At 32.3% G+C, this 25,103-nt stretch overlaps 2 protein-coding genes across 3 annotated transcripts; one reads left to right on the top strand and one right to left on the bottom strand.

Annotated features, from left to right (window-relative positions):
* Positions 1 to 192: 192 nt before the first annotated feature.
* On the bottom strand, positions 193 to 7,831 carry LOC108195066 (uncharacterized). Its single transcript, XM_017361998.2, has 4 exons — positions 7,673 to 7,831; positions 6,714 to 6,924; positions 1,382 to 6,152; positions 193 to 326 (listed from the first exon to the last, which is right to left on the bottom strand). Exons 1-3 carry the CDS (start codon positions 7,829 to 7,831, stop codon positions 1,390 to 1,392), a joined length of 5,133 nt encoding a protein of 1,710 aa, XP_017217487.2. The 3' UTR covers positions 193 to 326; positions 1,382 to 1,389.
* A 10,645-nt stretch (positions 7,832 to 18,476) lies between these two features.
* Positions 18,477 to 24,739, top strand: LOC108196793 (pyruvate dehydrogenase E1 component subunit beta-1, mitochondrial). 2 transcript variants are annotated; one of them, XM_064081807.1, is made up of 15 exons: positions 18,477 to 18,619; positions 19,019 to 19,071; positions 19,188 to 19,241; positions 19,702 to 19,782; positions 19,880 to 19,906; positions 19,996 to 20,058; positions 20,209 to 20,295; positions 20,857 to 20,982; positions 21,293 to 21,426; positions 21,505 to 21,577; positions 22,958 to 23,023; positions 23,762 to 23,800; positions 23,875 to 23,999; positions 24,091 to 24,205; positions 24,397 to 24,739. In XM_064081807.1, the coding sequence occupies exons 2-15, from the start codon at positions 19,021 to 19,023 to the stop codon at positions 24,463 to 24,465; spliced, it is 1,110 nt and encodes a 369-aa protein (XP_063937877.1). In that variant the 5' UTR covers positions 18,477 to 18,619; positions 19,019 to 19,020; the 3' UTR covers positions 24,466 to 24,739. The 2 variants fall into 2 exon arrangements, with proteins under 2 accessions (XP_063937877.1, XP_017219717.1); XM_017364228.2 differs by having other exon boundaries at positions 18,488 to 18,619; positions 19,004 to 19,071.
* Positions 24,740 to 25,103: the final 364 nt, after the last annotated feature.

Raw genomic sequence — 25,103 nt, forward strand, 5'->3', positions numbered from 1 at the left:
GTGAATTTGAAAATCTTATAGTATCTGTTTACCGTCGAATTTAAAAGACCTGCACTGAGTAAAAAGACCAGGCAGAAGTTTTATGTTGTTAATGGCATTCATGAATCAAGAACAGGCATCTTTAAGTCCAAAGGCTTATATGAACTTATAAGTAAACTTGTTTTTGAATAACTAAAGTAAGAAGAATTCAATCCAGAACAACGAAATTTAGAAAGTTGACGTGGTATTGCAGCCTAAACGTCTTGAATTCTAATGGCTACGAACAATTCTGTCAACATCTAGTGCTACGAACAATTCTGTCAACATTAGTTCTGAAGCAGAAGATCCTGCACAAGTTTTGAAAGTTACAAACATGTCAGATGTAGCGAAACAACCAAACATGGGAGGACTAATTTTTATGGGAACAAATAATAAGACATGTAGCTCCTGAACACCATCCTAGAGTTAAATCAGCTTCGTCAAAAGACTTGTCCCAAACATAAAGCTACAAAAACTGAGGAGCAAAATCTACGCCTAACACACACTATAATTACAAAGATAGCACAACAAATCAATAGCATGGACAGATTATGGGAACAAATACTAAAACATGCAGCTCCTAAGAAAACATTCTAGGAAATTTTTACTCGAATTTGTGAAACCAGCTTTTCTAAAAGCCTTTTCCATAGCTTTTTAGTCGCGATATAACTTAGATATATTATTAGATAATAATCTAAATCAGGAAAACATATAATCTCAAAGTCAGAAAAACCAGGGTGATTTGCTATTTCCCGTTTAATCATAGAGAATATTCTATTTAAGAACTTGAAAAGCCAGCTTTTTGTAAGCCTTTCCACGGCTTTTTAGTCGTGATATAACTTAATAAAGTAAATCAAAATACACATAATCTCAAAGCAAAAAAACCTGAGTGATCTGCTATTCCCCATCTAATCACAGAGAATATTATATAACTTACAAGGCAGATAACATATGATTCTATGCTTAAGCAAATTTACAGGTTTCTCCAGCTACCAATATCATGGTAGACAATAATAACATCCAGTTGTATGTCTATTCATTGACTAGTTTCGATCACACTTTATTTCCTGTAACTATTCCAGGAAAAAAAAATATGCTTCTAATTATATGATCATGACCATGTACAAAGGAATTCTTAATTTAGCATGATTAATAATAGATCATTTTAATATCGGGAAAAGAATTAGGAATACTATACTACTACAAGGCATTCCACTTGATCAGAATTACTACTAGTACTGTACTAGTACTACTGTCGATAATCTATCTAATCAGCTTTTCAGGGGATCTGAAATATTGGATATAAAAAATTAATGTAACAGAGTACTTTGAGACAATGTAACGTTAAGATAGAATATCATACCCATTCAGCTATTCATCTGGAAAGATGGAAGAAAGAAACTCTTCATCCTCCAAAAATGTCTGCAGATTTTTCGTCTTCATGAGATACATAATTGCCTCCTCATTGAATTCTACGAGAAAACCCAACCTAACAAGGTCTGCAAGCTGACGTGCATGATCTTCATTCTCCCATAATAAGCCCCCAGCCACTACTTCAGAAAATTCTGAAGCATACTCAATGAAATTTTTATGTCCTCCATTCTTGGCCAATTTCTGCACGAAAAGCTTTGAAATTTGTCTCTCCCATCTTAGCATTTGCCTTGCTTCAACTTTAAGGATTTTACCAGATGATAATGATAAAGTATGGCACATTGTTATTTTGTCTCCCGCCTCAAGGACAGCAACTTGAAGGAGGACTCTGACAACATTGTGCCTGATACCTGCTTCCGTATTGGGTGAAATGTCAGCTAGAAATCCAAGAATAAGTCTCAACAACTCTTTTCCAATAAATATTTCCCTTGGGTTCAGTTGCTTCAGGCTTACAGTATCCACTGCAGAAAGTTTGTGCTGCACAGACTCAGAGATATTTCTAACACCTATTTTGCTATAAATTTCTAGCAACTTAGTTCTGGGCAGAGATTTCATGCTCGGTTGGGGATACCAAACAAATAGCGAACTAAAAGAAGACTTTTCAAAAAGATCCTTCAGCTGCAGGTCATCGGCAATGAATACGTCCTGTTTATTCACGAGATTTATTGCATTTGAGCCTGAATGTACAGGCAGTTTTAACATCCGTCGAGCCAATGTTTCTTCTGTCCTCAAGCTCCAGTTCTTCACAACAAATCCCCAATAGGCACAAGACTCATCATGAGTTAGTTGGTGGCCAGAAGCTTCCCATGTCTTCCAAATTTCACAATAATCATCAATGGAGGGGCTCATTTTAACTCCGTAAGTAATGGAGAAAAAACTTAGCAACTTACCTGTATAGTGCTTCTCTAGAACATGCAAGCGCGATCCCAGTAGACCATGCTTGTCCTGAATGACACAATTTTCAAAGCTCACCCACTGACCATATTCTCTACTACTTGGAATCCAAATATCTTTCTTGTCGTTGTCATTAGGCTTCCACTTAAATTCAATCAAATAGTTATATATTCGACTCACAGGGGTGAATATAGAATGGAAACCTAGGTAACTTGCAAGCAAAGAACAACCATCTCTAGTGTCAACAATAACTCCCAGAGAATGAAGCTCATTTTTGTATTCCCTGAGTTTGGAACCATAGAAGTCTTCATCTAGGAAAGGTCCGTCGCCCCTTTCTAGAAAATCGGCCCACTCAGGACTGAAGAGCAAGCACCTCTGCGGAGTACTGTAGCCTGAATAGGTTTTCAACCACTGTCTACCTATTTTTTCCAGAAATGTTGATGGAAAAAGCTCATGAGTCTCCAAATTGTCATTCTTAGGCTTATACCTACGGATACATTCCAGCAATGAATATACATGTTCAGGAGTTATTCTGCTAGGATCCTGTGGCAAATTAAGGCCATTCAAAACATAATGTGCTCCATCTTTAAAAGAAGAGACAACACCCATACTCTTGAGCTCCTTGTCATATTTATGAATGGCCATACCATACTGATTATCACTATCATCAATGAAAGGAAGCAAAGAGATTGATGAGATAGACTTCCAAGATTGGCCATAAAGAATGCAATCTGTTGGCGCTCTATAATCACCGAGTCGAGTACGCAACCAATTCACCTCACGAATACACTTCTTTAGATCTGTTGGAAACGGATTTGAGGTCTTCAGCTTTCTGCAACATTGCAGAAGTGTAAGAACATTAACTTTGCCAATAAATTGTAACTCCGCTTGTTGCCTGAATACACGTTCAAATTTTTTTGATGCCTCACCAAAATCAACCACTACTCCAATTTGCTTTAATTCATCTTTGAACAAGAATATTTCGCTCCCATAGAAATTTACATCTATGAGCGGGAAGCAGCTAAAGACCTGCAAAAGGCATCCCCAATCAGAGCCAGGTAAATAGCATTCTGAAGGAGTTCTGAACCCAACATGTGTGTTGATGCAGTTATTATCCTTGAGAGCATTAACAATATTGTTTGAGTTCAAATGGCGGAGGCAGTCCAGCATCAAATGGAGGGCCCCAGGTGTAAGAGAACTTGAGCAAGCTGAAGATTTCAAGTTATCACCAACTAGTTTGTAGTTACCAGCAAAATTCACTATCACACCAATTAGCTCCAGTTCTTCTCTAAAATCATTTAGATTGGCTCCATAATAAGTTTCATCAATAAAGGGAATGTTACTAACTTCAGAAGCAGCTTTCCACTCATCACCATATAAAACTGACTCGCCTGGGGCCCTGTAACCTTGCTTAGTCCACAGCCATTTCCCACCTTGTATACTATTAATAAATTGTGCAGGCGAATTTAAATTAGCCCTCAAGAACTTGATGAACTTCAAAATTGCGAGTACATTCTCTCTTGTTAAATTAGAAGATGCTGCAATAGACATAAGCTGGTTTCCTATGAATCTGCATGCTTCATTTACCTCAAACATCACACCAATTAATTTCAGCTCCTCCTTGTAATCAGTTAGTTTGCGACCATAAAACTTCATATCAACTTCTGGAATGTCGACAAGCTCTGACACTTGCTGTAAGATGTGTGCTTCTGATGACGAGCCCATGAATGACTGTGATGGTGGTCTATAGCTGGAACTACCATTCAGGGAAATTTTCAGCCAGCTACCCTCCTTAATGCACGACAAAAAATTTGGAGGAATGTTATACCTATTCCTTTTCAAGTAACGAATCCATTCTAGTAGCAAAAATACATTTTTCTTGGTTAAAGGAGCTGACACACTTGGAATTATAGCATTTGGAGGAGATATGTGAGGTATATCAGATGCTGGAAGATATTTTTTCAAGAAATCGATCAGCTTTTTGTCAGTTGTACGAATACCAAAATAGGTTTTTGTTTGAAGATAGTCTTTCCCAAGCTCAACATAACCCTCACTTGTCCACAGATTAGAACCAATCAGCTCCACCCAATTGCTTCCACTAGCAGGCAGCAGAACCTTCCTCTGTTGCGCCATCATCTGCCCGTAACTATTAACAAGAGGCATGATTTTACATATTTCTTTAACATCCTGCTCAGACACATACTTCTTTGAAAAAGACTGATAAAGAAAATGACTGTATGCAATAGCAAGATCTCTATCATCCTTTATTAACTTGGTGAGTAGATGTGCATAACCAAACACACTCACTGCTTTGACGTTAACTTTGTTTGATAGCCAATCAAGTAGGATCCACTGTTTACTAGATAACTCAATAGCTTGTTGGGTTGAAATTGGCATGAAGAAGTGGTCTGTTGCAGATTTGAACAATTTACTCCAGTTGATTAACCATGATGCATAACTTTGCTCAGTAGACCTAAACAACTTCCCAGAATCACATCGAGAAACTGTACTGACACTAGTTAGAGAAACGTTACCATGAATATCCACATGCTTCAAAAGTGATGCATTCTTCATGTTGGTATTTTGAAAACTATATACCCAATTCTCAGCAACAAACAGGAGAAGATCCAGATACACATCCTCGGAAACTTCCATAACAATATTAGAACTCTGGATGCACCTAGCATACCATTCAGCAGCGACCATTTTTACACCCATGAATTCTAGAATGTAATTATACTCGTGTATGTCAAATGACGAACTTAAAATGTAAGTGCCATGAGAGGAGATGTTATGAAAGGCTACACCTTGCCCCCTAGCCTTATCCAGAATATTCCAAAAGGCTGGCAATATGCCACCAACTTGACATGGCTGCTGGAAAAACTTTTGCTCCGAGTACGATTCACATGGAACAATACTTTGGTTTAATAGCTTCTGTCTAATAGACTCCCTGACAACATTTAGCTCCAAGCAGGGACCTTTGTTGACTGGCAAGTACCGAAAGAGGTGAGGCAGAGTTGAAACTGGAGCTTCAGTATCTTTCACGAGAGAAGTGAAAGCACTGATGAAGGCATCAGAAACACAGTCAAGGATTCCTTTATTCCATTTGTTATCTAACAGAACAGTTTCCCTCGATGAAGCTAAAATAAAATCTGCTTGAATAATGAAAGGGAAGTTGGTCACCATCTCTGTGGGTAAAAATGCATATATCCCTGGAGACTGCATCCCTCTAACGAGACGTTCTCCAACAGGGAAAGCTAAAGTGATAACCCATTCTTCTACCTCCATTCTTCTTTCAACTTTGTGCTCGTTCTTGACAGGAAACCTTTGCCGCCACATATGATAGCCACATTCTTTTTCTAAATCATCGTTACCAACTTGATCGGCAGAAAGATGGATCATATAAGATTCAGCATCGATGTTCTTCCTTGTGACAAAATTAGTCTCACTTAAAATAGAAATCGCACTCACGGTGTTAAGCATAGGATCCTCATTGTCTTCTCTAACTGAAAGCCGCTTTATCTTTGTAAGAAACAACAGAATCTCTGGATGAATGTTGGAGAGCTGATGCATTACAGATTGGACCTTGTCAGGTTTTAGAGGCAGTATTATTGTTGTGGTAGGAAGAGGGATGTGTTTTCCATGTATGCTTTTGAGAAGTGAAGGAGTTGGATTTGCCTTAACCCACTCAGGAACAATATATCCAACATTACAGTGCGGACAAGGTCCTTCATTAAACCGAATCTGATAGCCATTACTAAATATGTAAGGCTGAGCCGTGATCAGGAAAACGCTTTTAAACCCAATGCCTGATATGATTTAAATATTTATTAGAACATCAAGCAAAGAGGTATGCATAAGAGAACTCACAATTAAAAACGAAAAATGATGTTGATGATGATAATAGAGACGACTGATATTGATAATAATTATTAAGGTGTCATACTTCACTGAGGGAATTCATGAAATGATACTCAACTATTCTCATGATAAAAAAGAAATTCTACCAGATGTGACACACTACACAGTTTAAGGTTTCGGGACATCAGGGCTACATTTTGAACCTACGTAAAAGTATTTATGGTGGTTAAGTATCTGAAAATTCACATTTTAGTCTACAGTATTTTACCAACAGAATCAGGTAATCCAGATAAATACAGATAAGTGATTTAAGGTCTGACGCTATTCAAGCACTTGGGACACAAGGGCTACATATCAGGCCAATGTAACAGTGTCGAGGGTGTTCTTCATGACAACAATAAAAAAATGTAACACATCGACATGTTAGAGGCACGACAGAAACCATAATTACTGCATTTTATGAGTGCCTGCATAATTAAGAATGTGTGATAAACTAATAGTAACTAGACCTTTCTCGCCAATATAACCACGTCTGCGATTTCCTTTCTTGGTGGAGCGTCCAACACTGCAGATGGAATCAATGTTCCTAGGTGTAAAGCCGCTTTCATTGTTGAATATCAACAATGTAGCTGGAGCTCCGGTAGCAGTTATATCTCGAGAAGTTATGACAAATTCAAGTGAAGGCTCCACTCCTTCCAAATAATCGTTGTCTTCTGCATTCTGTGGTAGAAAGCAAAAAAAGAAACAATAAAATGTAAAAGCAATTGTAATATGCCATCTGCTCAGAGTCAGGACAAGAAAAAAATTGAAGGTCAGGGAGCATGAGTTGTTGGTCCTACCTGTCATGATTTTAACAAAAAATGTTCCGGATATCACATTCTATAAAATTGACCATCAGTATCACTTATACAAACCGTAACATCGTGTAGCGTTTTAAGTCAAACAAATTACTTTTTTTATGTTAAAAACGCTACTTAAAGTGGTGTTTTGGGTTCAATCCGCTATTTTAAATTGTGTTTTGAGTGCAAAATGTTACTTTCTCCTGAGTTATCTATTTTATTTAAATTTATTAAAGTTAAAAATGCTACTTAAAGGGGTGTTCAAAATGGTATTTAAGTTACGTTTTAGATACAAAACGCAACTTTATCATATATTATAAAATTATTTTCAAGAAAAGAAGTAAAAACAAAAAACAAAAGAAGTGAAACACAAGCCCAGACCACGTCTTGGTGCGGTACAAGAGGCATTTTTTTTAGGTGTGATATTTTGAATATTTTAACTCTAAATATCACAATATTATTGGCCTTTTTTCGAGAGACAATCTAGCATTAATATCAATATAATCTATCATTTTATTCGCAACAAGAAAATAACTCGCAAAATCGTATGATCAATACACTGTAACATTCGTACAAAGATAAAGTGGACAAGTATTTTGAAACGATGAAAAATATTTTAGAGAAAGGACCTGGATAAGCTCCATGAGAAAGTGAACATCTTTAGAATAAAGTTCCTGAGAAAGGTTCGTAACAGCTTGATGCAAATCCTCAGTTAAGGGATTTAGTCTCCCGCCAATAGAAAACTTGGTCTTGCGTATCTCTTCAATGTGCGCTCTCGGTGTCACCATTACTAACACCTACAATGTGCCTAATCTTTTTCTGTTATATTACACGTATGTGGAGGTTGAGAGAGATCTCTGTAGAGATCGTGGAGAGATGGATAGTAGAGAAGTGGTGCAAACCTCGTAGGCCGTAGGGTTAGGAGACATTAGTAAAGAGACGTACAGAGAATATGATATGATGACTTCGTGTCTTATATGGGTCAAGTTCGACTAATTTTGAGAGGGTTAATAGGCAAAAAGATCACTGAACTCATGGCCAACTTGCAGTTGGGTCATTGAACTCAAAAAGTTTGCAAACGGATCACAGAACTAAATTTAAGTTGCAGTCAACTCACTGAACTAATAAAAACTTGCATTTAGGTCACTGTGCCGTTAAGAATGAGTTGACTTTAACGGAATCCGTTAAAGATAATAATAAAAAATATAAAAAAATATAAAAATTCAATTTTCTCAAAAAAATCTGAAAACTTAAAAAAAATCTGAAAATTTTGAAGAAACTTTAAAAAATATGGAATGTTTTTAAAAAATATGAAAAATGTAAAAACTTCGAAAAAAATCTAAAAATTTTGAAAAAAATTCAAAAATTCAAAAAAATCTGGAAATTCAAAAAATATACCTAAATTTCTGAAGTTAAAAAAAATTCAGACTTTTTCCAAATTTCCAGATTTTTTCGAAGTTTTAAATTTTCAAAATCGAGTTTTTAAAAAAGCGAATTTTTATATTTTTTCAATTCTTATTAACGGATTCCGTTAAAGTCAACTGATACTTAACGGCACAGTGACCTAAATGCAAATTTTTATTAGTTCAGTGAGTTGACTGCAAGTTAAATCCAGTTCTGTGATCCGTTTGCAAACTTTTTGAGTTCAGTGACCCAATTGCAACTTGATCATGAGTTCGGTGATTTTTTTGCCTATTAACCCAATTTTGAGAGAAGATTTGTTTGGATACGTTTCTTTAATTTCTGCTTTATAGGTCCTTTATTATAGTAATAATAAATAATAAATTTATAAATCAAATCGTGCGTCTATGCAATTAACCCATCAAATTATGTTAGGACCGGTACATCCTGTATCTCTTTTAAGCCAGGTTACAAAAATTGGGAATCGGATATTATCATTTGAGTTTTCTATTGAGGATTGATTGAGAAAATCGATGATTAATCAAGTGAAAATCAAATGTATTTTAATATTAAAATATTATTTAATATTTGAATATTATTATATTATTTATTTATTAACAAATATATATAAACTATATCACAAGTTCTTTAATTATTTATAATTAAAGTATTATAATATTTTAATTTTAATAAATTATCATATATACTTCGATTAAGAAAAATGTATAAAGATTAATCAGATTTCAAAAATCGAATCAGCGGTCATATTATTGAGGATTAATGGGTTGAATCGGGGATTTTAAAAACATGTTTCCCTCCTGTATCTTCCAAAAGGAAAAAAGATCTCTGAGAGTTGTTTCCTGAATCCGAAAAAGAGTACTTGGGTTCTCCCAATAACTAAAAAATGTAGCATGCCTGGATCTAACTGGGGTTCGCGGTGGTGGAAGAACTGGATCGGAAAAAAGAGGGATTCTAGCCAATTGAAAGGATTTTCTGATCAATCCAGAGATCCTTTGGATTCCATTAGTAATGAGGATTCGGAATATCACACAACTTTTAAGTCTTACTTTAATTATTCAATTGGTTACGTTGAGTCTTGAACCATTGTTATTAACTATAATTTTTCATATATCAAAACATTATTTAATAATTAATTATTAAAAACATTCGCTTCTTCCTTAAATTATTTAATAATTAATTATTAAAAACATTCGCTTCTTCCTTAAATTAGTAGGACATAGTATTTATATTATATTTAGATATTGAACCAGGACATGGTTGGATTTGATCTCGCTGGGATATAATTAAGACATGTTTTGAATTTGCTTTTATACAGCTATGAATTGATCAAGATTAGAAAACTTTTCAATATAATTTTGAAAGAGTAATAAATATGTAAATATGAAGTCCCTCTATTATTAAAAACATCTCTATTATTATTATTATATTTCTTTCGACTTCAGTCAACACATATCACCCCCGCAATCCATCAATCTCTATCAAAAATCATGAGATAACCTATTTTTTTGAAAATATTTCTTGCATTAAAATTGATATTGAAATAAAAAATATTATAAATTTTATCAAATACTACATCCGTCTCAATTTATAGGTCCCTTTTGAGAAAAAAATTTGTCTCAAAATACTTGTCCCTCTCTTCTTTCAATACAAATTTATCTTTATATTAATTGTGATTTTTCCAAAAAAAATTTATAAATTGAGACAATAAATTTTTACATACACACTACCAAAAAATTCATAACACCTGTAATATACCATAAATTTAGTTGTTGTTTTTTTTAAAAGAAAAATATTTGATGTTGAAATAAATAAATAGATATATATATTATTATTTTGTTTTTATGTGTAATATATGCATGTGTGTGTTGAATGACTAAATCTAGTTGAGGTACAAAATTTATTTATTAAATGTTAATGTTTGTAGTTTACAATATCTGTATTATATTTTACGTGTCTATGTGATGTTGAAGATAAACCTATTCAAATTATTTTTTAAACTCTGCAACAGAGAGATAAGCGGAGATAATGGCCTGTTTTAAAAGTTGTGGTTTTATCTTTAGCTATTGTCCCGGTGTACGTGAAAGAACCTTTGCATATAAATATTAGTTAATGGTGTCATTTATTCTTTGTACAGGACACTACTCTTCAGGTACCTCTTAGGTCTTCTTCTTGTTTCTTGACTTGTATACAACTGATACTTGTTTAGGTAGTATTCATATATACATATATGTGTAATTAGTCTGTCAATAATTTACACATGTTTGTATGCAGTGTGTTAACGTGCTTTTATATATGTGTAAACAATTATGTATATGTGAAATCTCTTTCTGCAGAAAACATATATTTTTGTGTGAGTTTCTATCATCAATTTGCTTGTAGATTTGTTTCATATATAATGTTTGGACTAGTTTAGCTTAAATAATTTATATGTTTGTTTTCTTATGAATATATTACTTAATGAACTTTGTTGGTTTTTTTTAAAAGAAAAGTATGATATATTGTTTATTCATATATATATATATATATATATATATATATATATATTGCAAATTGTAGCATTAAATAAATTGATTAAAGCATATGTTTTTATTTAAATTTGATTTGAATTTATATTTGTGTGTGTGAACTATTTTGTCAGACTATTTATTTTCATGATCAAATTGATTACAGTGGCTATTTGTTTATATTATGATATTATAGTTATTATTACAAACTAGCTTATAACTAGTGCAATGCACGGGCGGTTAACATATATGTTATTTTATTGTATATATTTTAAATTTACCTAATTTTATTGTAAAAACAAAATTATGATAGAATAATGTGGTTAAATAAATGTTTTATTTAACAGTTGGATAAATTCTTCATAATTAAGTCCATCAAATGGCTAATTAAAAATTAGGTCGAATATATATATTTTAATGAGAATGTTAAAATATTTTCTTTTACATGTTATAATTTAAGGAGGTCTATAAACTCAAATATAAACTAACCGATCAACCTTTTGATATTTCGTTAGTAATAATTAATAATATAGTATAAAACATATTATAATTTGAATAGACGCATGAAATCAAATACGGACTCATCATACTAACCTAAATTTAATGTTTTAGTTTAATAGATAATAAAAAATATACTATAATATGTTATAAATTCAAGAGCTCCGTGGGTCGAATACCAACCGATTCACCAAACTCAACTAACTGACCAACCAAGTGAAATTTTTATTTTCAGATTTAATAGTGTAATAATATATAAGCATATGATAGATTTGTAATATTCCCTTCAACGTGAGATCATTAGAGTATTTAAAAATAACTAGCTTCTTAACCCGTGCAAAGCACGGGCTGTTTTAAATTATGTTTTTGATATAGGTTCATCTCTTTTAAATTGAGAGATAATAATAATAATTAAGCCTAAAATACGACTAACCGCTCTAACCGCTCTCTTATTCTTCTCTCCCAATCTTCAAGATTTCGTTCATCTTTTCTTTCGATTTTGTGCGGCACATGTAATCACATGTTTTGGAAATTTGTGGAGTTTAGTTGCATTCACTATGTCATATACATTGCACACTTTTTTCTTGGTGAATGAGTCACTTGTTTTGAATCTTGCAAATTGATGTTGTTTTATAAGGGAGTTTCGAATGTTTAAACAATTCCTAATTAATTTGCTCTCCCGCTCGAGGGCGCTTTCACGGCATTGTCATTTGAGAATTGTTGTGGTGTGTCTACTATCAAATGGTTACGGTGTAGCGGTTGTCAAAGCGACGCAATCGCCAAGATTGTCTGAGGGAGTTTCAATGAAGTCATTCCGGTGGAATGCAGTGCGATCAAAGTAGTGAGAGTCCATGGAGTTGTTCTTGATATATTAGTGAAAATGGGTTTGGAGAGGTCTTCATCGATGTTAATGTGCAAATCATTGTAAGATTTCAAGATTTTGGGTTCCAATTTGGTTGGCACCTGATCTCTTCTCCCAAGTTTTCAACTTTGCAATCCGTGTAAGTAATGGTTCTTGAATTCTCCGTTTGTTTTCTTCAATGGACTTCACCACTTAAACCGAGAAATTTTTAAGTAAGTCCCATGTGAAGAAGGCCATGGGCTAAAATATTATAGTTATATTGTATCACACACAATTTTATTTATTATGCACTAAGCCGGGGGTCTCACGGAAACAACCTCTCTACTTTAAGGTAGAGGCATGGTCTGCGTATATTTTACCCTCTTCAGACCCTGCTCTAAGCGGGATATACTGAGCACGTTTGGTTTGGTTTGGTTCTTTTAAATTGAGATTATTTATATTATAAAAGTAATTTATATTGTATATTTATTTATATTTTAAGTCATATTATATTGATATCCATATGTACACATATCCTCATTATGATATTTATTAATATATAAATACAAAAAATATACACAGTTTAAAATTTTATTATATAATTAAATTACCACCCACCTAAAATTATTGAAAATTTGATAAAAGAAATGAGATTTTTGCTGAATCAGAGCCCTTGTCATATAGTTATATATTATATTTATACTTATACTAATATATATATATATAATTTTTTTTAATCATAATAATTAAATATTCTAAAAACCGGTTGGTTGACTGATTAATCGATAATCAGAAGGATTTTTAATCCGATTTAGTAAAATTCGGTTAAATCGATGATTATTTGGTCAAAACTTGATCAATTCGATGAAAATCAGGTTGAATATTAAATTTTACAAAATTTGTGGGGTAAATTTAAAATTTTAAAAATGATTATATATATTATTATATATATAATATTAAATTATTTTCAAATAATGATCATGTTAATATTTATACTGAGTAAGGGTAGATTAGTCTCTTTGAATTAAATTACTCATTATTGTTGTGTTAGATATATAATAGAATTTGACAAAATTCGGTTAAAATCGATGGCTAATTAGACAAAAATTGGATTAATTGGTTGAAAATCAGGCCGAATATTAGAATTTACAAAATTATTTATTTATTATTAAAACATAAATATAAATATAATATATATATATATATTGGAGTTTTAAATATGAAGTAATTATTATTAAAACATAAATACAATTATATAATACATACGCCCTCCGTCCCACCAGGACTGTTTGCACGCATTTTGAGGCTCTTATAAAGTATAGTTCAATAATGTTTTTTTTTGAATAAAAGTTTAAACGTCAAAACTTTTTTCAGGATTTTTTTTAAAAATATATATATGATGTAAGTATACATTATAAGAGCCTTAAAATGCATGCCAAAAAGTAACGTAAAGAACCTGTTGTGACGGAGGGAGTATATATATTGGAGTTTTAAATATGAAGTAATTTAATGTATATTAATGGTTAGACATTAATGTCTAATAAATATATTAGTGTTAAAAGTCAATAATGACCTTTATATAAAAAAAATATGTATTTTGAGCAAGGGGTAGTATAGTCACTTTGAATAAAATTACTCAAGGTTGTTGTATTATATATATAATAGATGTTATTAATGTATTTTGGTTGAATAATATCACATGTTATTTATTAATAATTATATTTAATGATATTATATATTTATATATACGGCGTCCGTGTTAATTGTAAAAGTTCGATTTTTTTAGTTGAAAAATCTAAAAAAGATAACGCATTTTGATGAAAAAGGCAATTACTATGTTGCTCGATATTAATTTAGAATATTGAGTTTTTTAGCTAAAAAATATATAAAAGATAATTTATTTTAGTTAATAAGAATAATTGGTTATATATATATAGATAGGCCGTACTTCGGCCCAAGTCTCGATCGCCCGGCCAATATAATAAAACTCTCTCTATTTTTTATTATTTGATGTTTAGACTTTTGGCACACATTTTTACGTATAAATATGTCGCCCATATCTGTATTAATTGTAAAAGATGAATTTTATAGTTAGAAAATTTATAAAAAGATAATATATTTTAGTTAAAAAAGTAATTACCATGTTCTCAATGTTATTCTAGAATATTGAGTTTTTTAGTCAGAAATATAAAAAAGGAAATATATTTCAATTAAAAGGATTAGTTGGTTATATAGATAGGCCCACCCAAATTAAAAAGAATAATTGGTTATATAGATAGGCCCAGAATAATTAGTTATATAGATAGGCCCGTATCTTGGCCCAAATACTGACCTACCAAGTTTTTAATATTTTGGCTTTAAAAGGATTATTAATTAGCTACTAGCTTATAGCCCGTGCAAGGCACGGGAGCTTTTTAATTATTTATAAATTTTTAAAATATATTTTAAATGGTGTGAAAAAATTTAAGTTATAAATAATAAATTAAAATTGTGTGTATCATCCCAAATTATTAAATTCTTTCTATCAAATTTTAAATTATTTTAAGTAGAATATGTGACGCCAACTCGTATTAGATTATATTTATAAATGTATTTTATATTATAATTATTATTATGTGATTTAAATATTTTTCTAAAAAATTTTATGGTTCGAGATTAAAATTGATAAACACAATTTGTTTTGAATTAAGAAGATGAATCATAAACATGAAATAAGATGGTAGAATTTGTTTTGGATTAAGAAAAAGTTTTTGTATTCGTTCCTCACATAAATCGGGCTTATTAATTTTAAAATATATTAGATAAAAATAATTTTGTAACGGTGCGATTTATATGATTCTACAAATAAAATTGGTAGCAAATATTTATTTTGTATTAAAAAAAATCATAAACACGTGAAATACAAAATTTGTTTTGGATTCGGAAAAGGAATTACAAACATGCAAGTAGATATCAGTTGTCTTATGGAACAGAAGTTAATTTTGTTCTAATCTAACGGTGCTTATTTGTTCAATATACGATCTAATGGATAAAAAAAAATTTGTGACGGTGCGATTTATACGATTCTACCATTAAAATTTGTAGGAAATATTTATTTTGGATTTAAAAAAACCAAAAACACATGAAAGGCATAATTTGTTTTGGATTTAGAAAAGGAATTATAAACATGCAAGTAGATGTCAGTTTCGTTATAAAACATAATTTAATTTTGTTTCAATCTAACGGTGCTTATTTGTTCAATATACGATCCAACGGATGATAAGTTTTTGGATCATAAGACCATGCGACCAAATTATCTCCCTTACGCTTATTATATATAAGTATATAATATAGATAGGCCCGTACTTTGGCCCAGTTAAAAAAAAAATAATTGGTTATATAGACAGGCCCAGAATAATTGATTATATAGATAGGCCCGTATTTTGGCCCAAGTACCGACCGACCAAACTTTTAATGTTTTGAATTTAATAGTATAGTATAATATAGATTTGATGTTTAGACTTTTGGCACACATCTTTACGTATAAATATGTCACTCATGTCCGTATTAATTGTAAAATATTGACTTTTTAGTTAGAAAATTTATAAAACGATAATATATTTTAGTCAAAAAAATAATTACCATGTTTCTTAATGTTATTTTAGAAAATTGAGTTTTTTAGTCACAAATATAAAAAAGATAATATATCTCAATTAAAAGGATTAATTGGTTATATAGATAGGTCCGTATTTTGGCCCAAATTAAAAAAATAATTGGTTATATAGATAGGCCCAGAATAATTGGATATATATATAGGCCCGTATTTTGGCACAAGTACCGACCCACCAAACTTTTAATGTTTCGGTTTTGAAAGGATTAATTGGTTATATAGATAGGCTTGTACTTTGGCCCAAATTAAAAAGAATAATTGGTTATATAAATAGACCCGTAATTTGGCCTAAGTACCGATCGACCAAACTTTTAATGTTTCGGCTTTAATAGTATAGTAAGTATGTGTAACTTATATATAAATATAATTTTATTAGTTTGATATTATATGTGAAATATTTATTTAATACATGACTTGTAAATTAATGTTTGATGTATGGATATGTAGTTGTATTTATGTGTAGATATAGATATGATTATATAATTAATAATATATTTTAGTTTTGATTTTGTAATTATACAATGTGTTCCAATTAAGTATTCTGGTAGTACTGGGTGTTAGCCTACTTGCAAATGTTAGGGTTTTATATGCTGGTTGTGTGTCAGGCTAATTGTAAAGTGGGGTTCTGTGCGAGGCTACTGGTAAACTGGGGTTGTATGTCTGGATACTGTATACTGGGGTTGTTGAAGCATGTGAATACTTTGAATTTTATTTAAATTTGATTTTTATTATAAATGGACTATATTTTAAACTGTGATTTTCCTAAAGCGGGTTATTAATTGTTTGTATGAAGTTATATTTTTATCATGTGTATTATATGTTGTTGTTGTTATTATTATTATTATTATTATTATTATTATTATTATTATTATATTTTGGTGTTTATATATGATTTCAAAAAGTCATGTATATGTTAATTGTTTTCCTTGTTTTCTATTTTTTGAATGATGGTTGTTATGTGCTAATATAATAAATAATCATCATATATTTTATTATAATTTTTGTGCTTAAGATTTACTGTTCGGATATTAATATAATATTCTTGTTATATATATGTCTCGGTTGAGCTTATACCGTGTATCTGAATCTTTACGGATAAAATATAAGTTAACTTTTCAGTCTTGCTATTGTATTTATTTGAAACTTTATTTTGTTTAAATATTTGGTTCAAGTTAAATATTTTAGATATAAGAATTCCCAGTTAGCTCTGACCAATGAAACTGTTAGTATCTGCGTATAGTTCCGGAACTAGCCTATGATACCTTACTAGGGGGTGCCTGTTATGATACCTTTGGGGTTGCACACTTTATGATACCTTAGTAAGGGGCGCATTACTGACAAAGTTATGAATTTATGATACCGAGTCACCGGGTATTTGTGACCTTAGCGAGTTGTGGAATTATCTTATATAATGATTCTGGATTTATGAAACTTATGAAATTATGTAAAATACTTGATCCATCAGCTTGTGTGATTGGTTATCTTGCTGGGCTTGTATAGCTCATTACTTACAAATTTTCAGGTGCCTAGCTTTTGGAATCGAGAGGGAATTGACTTAGTTTGCTCCAAAGATTTAAATTTGCGTATTTCTAGTATAGAGTTGTGTCATTTTATTCGAGATTATGTCAGACTATGACTTCTTTGATTTTAAATGTAATGTCGCTGCATTTGGATTTTATTATGTTAAATGACATTTGAGATTTGAGATTTAGCATTTGAGTATTGATAATTTGATTAAAAAAGTTGGGTCGTTACAACACCAACACTGAACACACCTTAAAAAATATAACGTTGTTATTGTTATTGTTAAAAGAGTTAATGACACTTTGTAACCCCTAAGTTTGCTCCAAATCGCAGTTTAGTACCTAAACTTTAAAACGTGTCAATATGCACTCTAAACTTAACATTCCCGTGCAAGTTGTAACCCCTAGTCACTATTCCGTTCAAATCTACCGTTAACTTTAACTGTTTGAGCGGTAACCGTGTGTATATCCGTTTCTAACAGCTATTTTACCCACTGTGACCCCTAAAAAATTATGTATTATATTTTGAAATTATTTCTGAACATACACAACGATGTAAAAAAAATTTAAAATAATTTTAAAAATATAAATTTTCAGATTCTAAATCTAGATACATATTTTTAAAATTATTTTAAATTTTTTTTACATCGTTGTGTGTGTTCAGAAATAATTTCAAAATATAATACATAATTTTTGAGGGGTCACAATGGATAAAGTAGCTGTTAGAAACTGATATACACACAGTTATCGCTCAAACAGTTAAAGTTAACAGTAGATTTGAACGGAATAGTGACTAAGGGTTACAACTTGCACGGGAATGTTAAGTTTAGGGTGCATATTGACACGTTTTAAAGTTTAGGTACTAAACTGCGATTTGGAGCAAACTTAGGGGTTACAAAGTGTCATTAACTCTTGTTAAAAATACCAAACAAAAAGAGGCCGCAGACGTACCCACACTAACCCCGATTTATATTTGTTTATAAAAAAGTTTAAGCCGACTCAAAAGCCCCCGAATAGCCATTTATTGCCTTTATATTTTAGTTTATTACTACTACCACCGGGCTCTGCCTCATATTAATCTCATTTCAACAGCAGCGACAAGTCATATCGAATCTCAGTCCACGAACCGCACCTACCAGGTACCGCCGGAATATTCACACATCTCTCCCAGAGAGATTGAGAGAGAGAGCGAGAGAGAGCAGAGAGATAGGGAGAGATTTACATAGTCTTAATATTTTCGCATCTGTTTACACATACAGGTAGAATATACACACATCTCTACACAAAGCGAGAGAGAGAGATTTTCACGTAGTCGGAGTGTAATCGCTTATGTTAAAACTTTCGTTTAATTAGTGTAGAATTTGTTTCAGATTTTGAATTAGAGAGAGAGAGAGAGAGAGAGAGAGAGAGACGTATTCGTAGTAATTACGCATCTGTTAAAACATAGATTTGATTAGTATTGAATTTGTTTTTGATTTTGTTAACCATAGATTCTTGATAATTGTCGTGTCTGTTTTAATTAGGGTTTGTCTGTACAGATATGTGGGGAATTGTGTCACGAACTGCTGTTAATAGAGGCTTTTCTGTTTCGGTGAGCTATTCTGTTCATAGATCTTAATTGTTTTATAATTTTTTTGGTTATTTCTTTTTGTGTGTTCTTTTAATTCTATTGAATATTGATTGATGTTTTTGTTGTTGGTGATGCAGAAGAGTCAGTTTCGATGTCTGGTTCAGGGGGCCAGGAATTTCTCGTCTAAAGAGGTATATATCAAGTTTAATGTCACACGACTATATTTAGGAAAACATCAGAAATGTTGTAGCTCTTACATGCTTAAGTTCATGGGTATAGCAGCTTTAGAAAGGTGTGAATTGAATGAAATGTTGACACATATTGGTTTTTAGCCATTATATGTTATAATAGTTGTTTTCCTTGATTGAGTAATGGGTATGTGAATTAAGCTGCTACCGTAGTTTGTCCTGTAGTTTGTCGTGTTGTGATGTATGCATATTAATCTATTATAAACCAAGGAGTTAGATTGTATACCGATAGAAGTTTCTCTCGCTATATGTTAATCTACCCCTCTATGGGTTCTGTATAGAAGATATATTTTCCTTGGTGTACATGAATTATATGTCAGGTCACGGACTTGCAATGGAGTGATACTTCCATACTTTTTTTAGATATTATATTGATTGACTTGGTAGTGGTGATTATTTACAGATGACTGTACGTGATGCTCTGAATTCTGCACTTGATGAGGAAATGTCTGCCGACCCTAAAGTCTTTATAATGGGGGAAGAGGTACAGTACTTATTATGTGAACAAAGGTGTCTCTTGTTATTAATTAGTTTCCTTTAGCTTCTTGGCATGCCTCACATACTGTTGCTATTGGATACAGGTTGGTGAATATCAAGGTGCATACAAGGTTGGAAGCAATTAAAACTCAACGTGATATTGCATCATGCTCTCAATTAGTGTAGTTTTCTAATTTTTGCCTTTACTTGTGTTATATAGATTACCAAAGGGCTTCTAGACAAATACGGCCCTGAAAGGGTTATTGACACTCCTATCACTGAGGTTGCTGCTAAATCTTTACTTCCTATATAAGCTCAGTTTCTTTTATTTCACTGCTTGTACAGTATGATCTGTCGCCAAATCTTGACATGACTTTTTCGTGTCTTTCTTCTTTTCTTTTATGTTTTTGACCATTTAATATTATTTCTGTAGGCTGGCTTTACTGGAATTGCAGTTGGTGCTGCTTACCATAGTTTGAAGCCCGTCGTAGAATTCATGACGTTTAATTTTTCAATGCAGGTCAGGGATCTACTTCCGTGTCATTTCAATTTCAATGTCTAATAATGCATCAAAAATTTCTTCAGTGTATTGGTCACTATATTATATTCTATATATGAACACGCTTATATCATTGTCTTGTTATGTCCAACATTTTTATATGGCTTGGATTTATATATTCAACATTGTTCACTGATACCTAGGCATCTTTAACTTCAAGTATTCATTTCTTTGTTTGAAATTCTTGTATCTTGCCTTCTATTAAATTGTTGGCATATTTATCAACTGTAGTAGGGCAGTCTCTTCTTTTATTAAAGGTGCACCTCACTTACCCAAGATAACTCTGTCCATGCTGCTATAGCATGTGTGGTTCGCTTTCTTAATGTGAACAATTTATATGTGTGTCAACTGCTTGCAGCTAAGATAATAATGATTAGTATGTAAAGTCAGGTTCTTAACTCAACCCACTTGTATATACTTATCATACAAGAATATTATAGAGCTATAGAATAGTCAGTAATGCTCTATTTTGTTATTTTTATGAATGCATGTATGGACACTTATTCTAGGCAACATTTTCAGGCAATTGACCACATCATAAATTCAGCTGCCAAATCAAACTACATGTCTGCTGGTCAAATTTCGGTACCTATTGTTTTCAGAGGACCAAATGGTGCTGCAGCAGGAGTTGGGGCCCAACATTCTCAGGTGTGACTTCCGTTTTTTTGAATTTCTTTTAAGTTCTTAATTACAAGGACAATAGTTCCGGAATATAGGGGAAGTGTGAGACATGCTCCAGAAGACATGACCCTGAAATGCAGTTGCAATTTTTTCATCCTTGATGAGATAGATCTCTAATCATGAACTTTATGTATTACTAGGAGAATGACATATGACATATTTTAATAAATATATATAGTTTGCCATCAATGATGCGATAACTTTCGTAGAGCATTATTAGCTTTCTTACATCACAAATGATCCACAGTATTGTAGTCTAACTTCTGATTTTTTTCAGTGCTATGCAGCTTGGTTTGGTGCATGTCCAGGGTTGAAGGTGCTTGCACCGTACTCTTCAGAAGATGCTCGAGGCTTGTTGAAAGCTGCTATAAGGGACCCAGACCCTGTTGTTTTCCTAGAGAATGAGTTGCTGTTAGTATTTCTTCTAAATTTCTATGTGATAGGTCATGTGGGTATAGAAAATTTATCGACTTTAGTTCTGTGATGCAGATATGGCGAGTCATTTCCTGTTTCTGCGGAAGCTCTTGATTCTAGTTTCTGTCTTCCAATAGGGAAAGCCAAGGTGATTTTCTTGATGTTACTCTTCTTAATATACTCCCTCCGTCCCTTTTTAGTTGTCACATTTGGTTTTGTGCCGGTCAAATTGACCAAAGTTTGATTGAAATTTATTAATATATTATTAATTGATAAAATAAAAAAAATTGTAACCGGAAATAAATTTTAATCTACTTTCAGATGTAATTTTCAGTTTTTTAATATAATGAAAAAGTGATTTATAATCTTTAGTCAAAAATTAGTCAATTTGACCAACAAAAATAGATATATGACAACTAAAAAGGGACGGAGGGAGTAATTTTTAAGTAATCGTCTTTACTGGTTTATCTTGCTGGCGTACAGTATATGATTAGGAAGGGCAAAGTGAACTTATTACCGAATTGACCAAAAACTAGCAGTTACCTGGCCATTAGTCGGTCACTATTGTATGTGGATGTAAATGACAACAAAGCATCTGATCTCATCTGCCCTTCAAATGTTAATGACAAATTAAGATAGCTGAAGGAATTAAGTGGAAAAATAGTGATATGGGTTTTATTGATGAAAAATCGAAGGACTTGAAATATATAGCGTAAAGAGAAAGTAAACTAGAAGATAAAAATGAAGAAGCAAATCATCCTATCGATGTCTTCTTGGTTGACGACCGCCATTCATTGAAGAAATCTTCTTCTTTGATATATGATGCACTGTAATTGTACCTTTTCCACTCAAGAACCAAATGGGAGGTACTCGTAAACTCTCTCTCTCTCTCTTTTTTTTTTTAAATTTTAAAATCTGATCTACAATGAGAGTTTGGTTACGGTGGATAGAAGTTAGCTGTGAGCTCCTCTGGATGACATATTTGTAACACATCTTTTCTCTATTTATATATTATAACGACCTAAACAGCTGGCAGCTGTTAATAATTTATATACTTGTCTGTCATTAAAGTTTGTTTAGTGACCGAAGTGTTAGTGTTGGGACAATTTAGTCACCGAAGTACTCATTTGCTTTATTGGGAAAGTCAAGATTCTGAATATTGAATTTTAATGTAATGATGCCCAAAAAGTCGGTGAATGTGAAGGAAGTAGAGATTTGCTTACACTCTCATAAATTGAATCATGATAATTTTTTTTGCCAATCTATAAGCACTGGGTTAGTTCTAGGATCTTTGTCATCTGTATGTTGCATAAGATTTAAAGGCTGTTCAAGCTCTTGTTTTCCTAGAATCGCAACAGTATCATAGGTACTATTTGGACTTGGTGATTTCAAATTGATATTTCATTTCTTTTTGATTTTATTATTTATCATCATAAGCTCTTGTTTTTGCTGGTGTATCAATGCTTTTCAGGGTACACACTCATTTAATTTTTTGTTTTTGTTTTACTCTTGTCTTAAATATTTACAGATAGAGCGTGAAGGAAAGGACGTCACAATTGTTACTTTCTCAAAAATGGTTGGGTTTGCTCTTAAGGTAAGTCGACATCTTACTGAGCAGTTTTATATTCAACATTTGAGCTGCTTTTCCCTTTTCCTTTTCTAGGAAGTATGCAGCATGTTACTTGCTTTGTTCGTGGTTAATTAAATACGTAATGTAGAAGTATTGCGACCTTGAGGTTTCACACACACACACACACACATGTGTGTGTGTGTGTGTGTGTGTTTGTTGTGGGGGATTAATGCTATATATAAACAAAAAATTCAGACTAGAACAACAGCACTTCTGATGATGAAGTGTAAAATTCATAGTTATTGCATCGTTGAATTAGCTTCTAATAAAGTAATAGACCATTTTAGGTTCTGGCTGAACTTGACTAGCTGGGTGTTTGACCCATGTCTTTATCCAAAATTGATGATAGCCTTTTTCTTAAAGCGGACATGAATTGATTAGAATATACCTGTTGCGTGACAGTGTAACAAGTTCGATTTCTGCAAGCATTCAAGGTTACAGATGGTACTTTTAATGCTCTAAGAATGCAACATACTTGTATGTGTTTGCATTAAAAGAATATTAACAATATATATGAAACAGCAAGGTTTATGCTTTTAATTCCATATATTTGTGGTCCACCATTCTGACCATTTTTGTTGTGTATTCTGTTGTGATTTTGAGAAAGAAAAGTTAATATCTTCGATTGCATTAATTTACTATTTCTCCTCTTAACCTCCAAGTGTTAATTTTGGTAATTTTGATTTGAAATACTGGTTACAGGCTGCCGAGATTCTCGAAAAAGAGGGAATCAGTGCCGAGGTAACTTCAATTTCTCTAGAATGCATGTTCATACTTTAGAGCTCCATAACAAGGGATGTGTTCTCTAAATGCAGATTATAAATTTGCGGTCCATCCGCCCCCTTGATAGAGCGACAATCAATAGTTCTGTCAGGAAAACCAACAGACTGGTAACTGTTGAAGAAGGATTTCCGCAGCACGGTGTTGGCGCTGAGATCTGGTTAGCTTCTTTCAAAGGCACTTGGTTCATTCTCAGAAATGTCTCTTTCTTACATCAGTGACATCATTTTTCTTTTTGCTGTTCTTAACAGCGCATCAGTGGTAGAAGAAAGCTTCGAGTATTTGGATGCACCTGTTGAGAGGATTGCAGGCGCTGATGTCTGCATGCCATATGCTGCAAATCTGGAGAGGTTGGCTGTCCCACAGGTTTGCATTTCTGATCACTCTTCTGGTTCTTTGGATAATTCACAAGAAAATAGATATTCTTTGAAAGATAGGAGACACAAATGTTATGGACGATATGTATTTTTTGTTTAAATTTTGTTGTTCCATAGCTAGTGCTTAGCTTGAGTAATAATCTTTAATTAATTTTGGGACTTATCGGACCGACTTTGCAGATTGAGGATATAGTACGTGCAGCAAAGAGGATATGCTTCAGATCAACCTCAATGGCTGCAACTGGCTAGAATGATCGGAAAGCTGAGGAATTGCAATTTTTTTAATACTATAAACTTGTGAATCCAATGGTATCATCTTTTTGGCTTTTAATTTTGTAATCGTTCCCTGCATATACACGGATGGCCCTACAAGACATCTGGATTATCCATGAATTTTTACAGATGAGCCGTGAAATAAAAAGGTTTCAGAAAGTCTTTTTGGTATGAAACACTAGATTTTTAAGCGTTTTTCAGAAGATTAATGGATGTGGCTAAATGCTTTCAGTTTGTACTGTTTCTATCACCCATTGCCTCTTTTTTTTTTTTTTTTGTCAGGACCCATTGTCTCTTTTATAATATTGCAAGATGACCGTTTTTCATGCCAGAAAATTGCAAAAAAGAAAAAGAAAAGAAGAACATTAACTGTAGAATGTCCTCTTGGGTGATTAAAGATGATGGGTTATAATTTAGAAGCAACAAGTAATTTTTTATGTTAAACTATTAATTATAGCTTCGTATATGTTATATAGTTTGTTTCAAGTATAAAACAAACCGGGTATTGTCAAATTATTATTCTAAAAACCAAGTGATATGCACTTTTTTTGAATAAAAAAAAAGGTGATATGCACTTTGTTTTGATTTTAATTTTTTCATGAAGATGTAAAAAG

This window comes from Daucus carota, chromosome 7 (genome assembly GCF_001625215.2).
Source record: "Daucus carota subsp. sativus chromosome 7, DH1 v3.0, whole genome shotgun sequence".
Lineage (NCBI taxonomy): Eukaryota > Viridiplantae > Streptophyta > Magnoliopsida > Apiales > Apiaceae > Daucus > Daucus carota.

Excerpts from the sequence above, each read along its gene's own strand:
- LOC108195066 (XM_017361998.2), bottom strand. The coding sequence starts at position 7,831 with ATGGTGACACCGAGAGCGCACATTGAAGAGATACGCAAGACCAAGTTT. Across the intron at positions 6,925-7,672 it reads TTCTCATGGAGCTTATCCAG|AATGCAGAAGACAACGATTA; the intron begins GTCCTTTCTCTA and ends TTTCTACCACAG. Across the intron at positions 6,153-6,713 it reads TGGTTATATTGGCGAGAAAG|GCATTGGGTTTAAAAGCGTT; the intron begins GTCTAGTTACTA and ends AAATCATATCAG.
- LOC108196793 (XM_064081807.1), top strand. The coding sequence starts at position 19,021 with ATGTGGGGAATTGTGTCACGAACTGCTGTTAATAGAGGCTTTTCTGTT. Across the intron at positions 19,072-19,187 it reads ATAGAGGCTTTTCTGTTTCG|AAGAGTCAGTTTCGATGTCT; the intron begins GTGAGCTATTCT and ends TTGGTGATGCAG. Across the intron at positions 20,983-21,292 it reads TTGGGGCCCAACATTCTCAG|TGCTATGCAGCTTGGTTTGG; the intron begins GTGTGACTTCCG and ends GATTTTTTTCAG.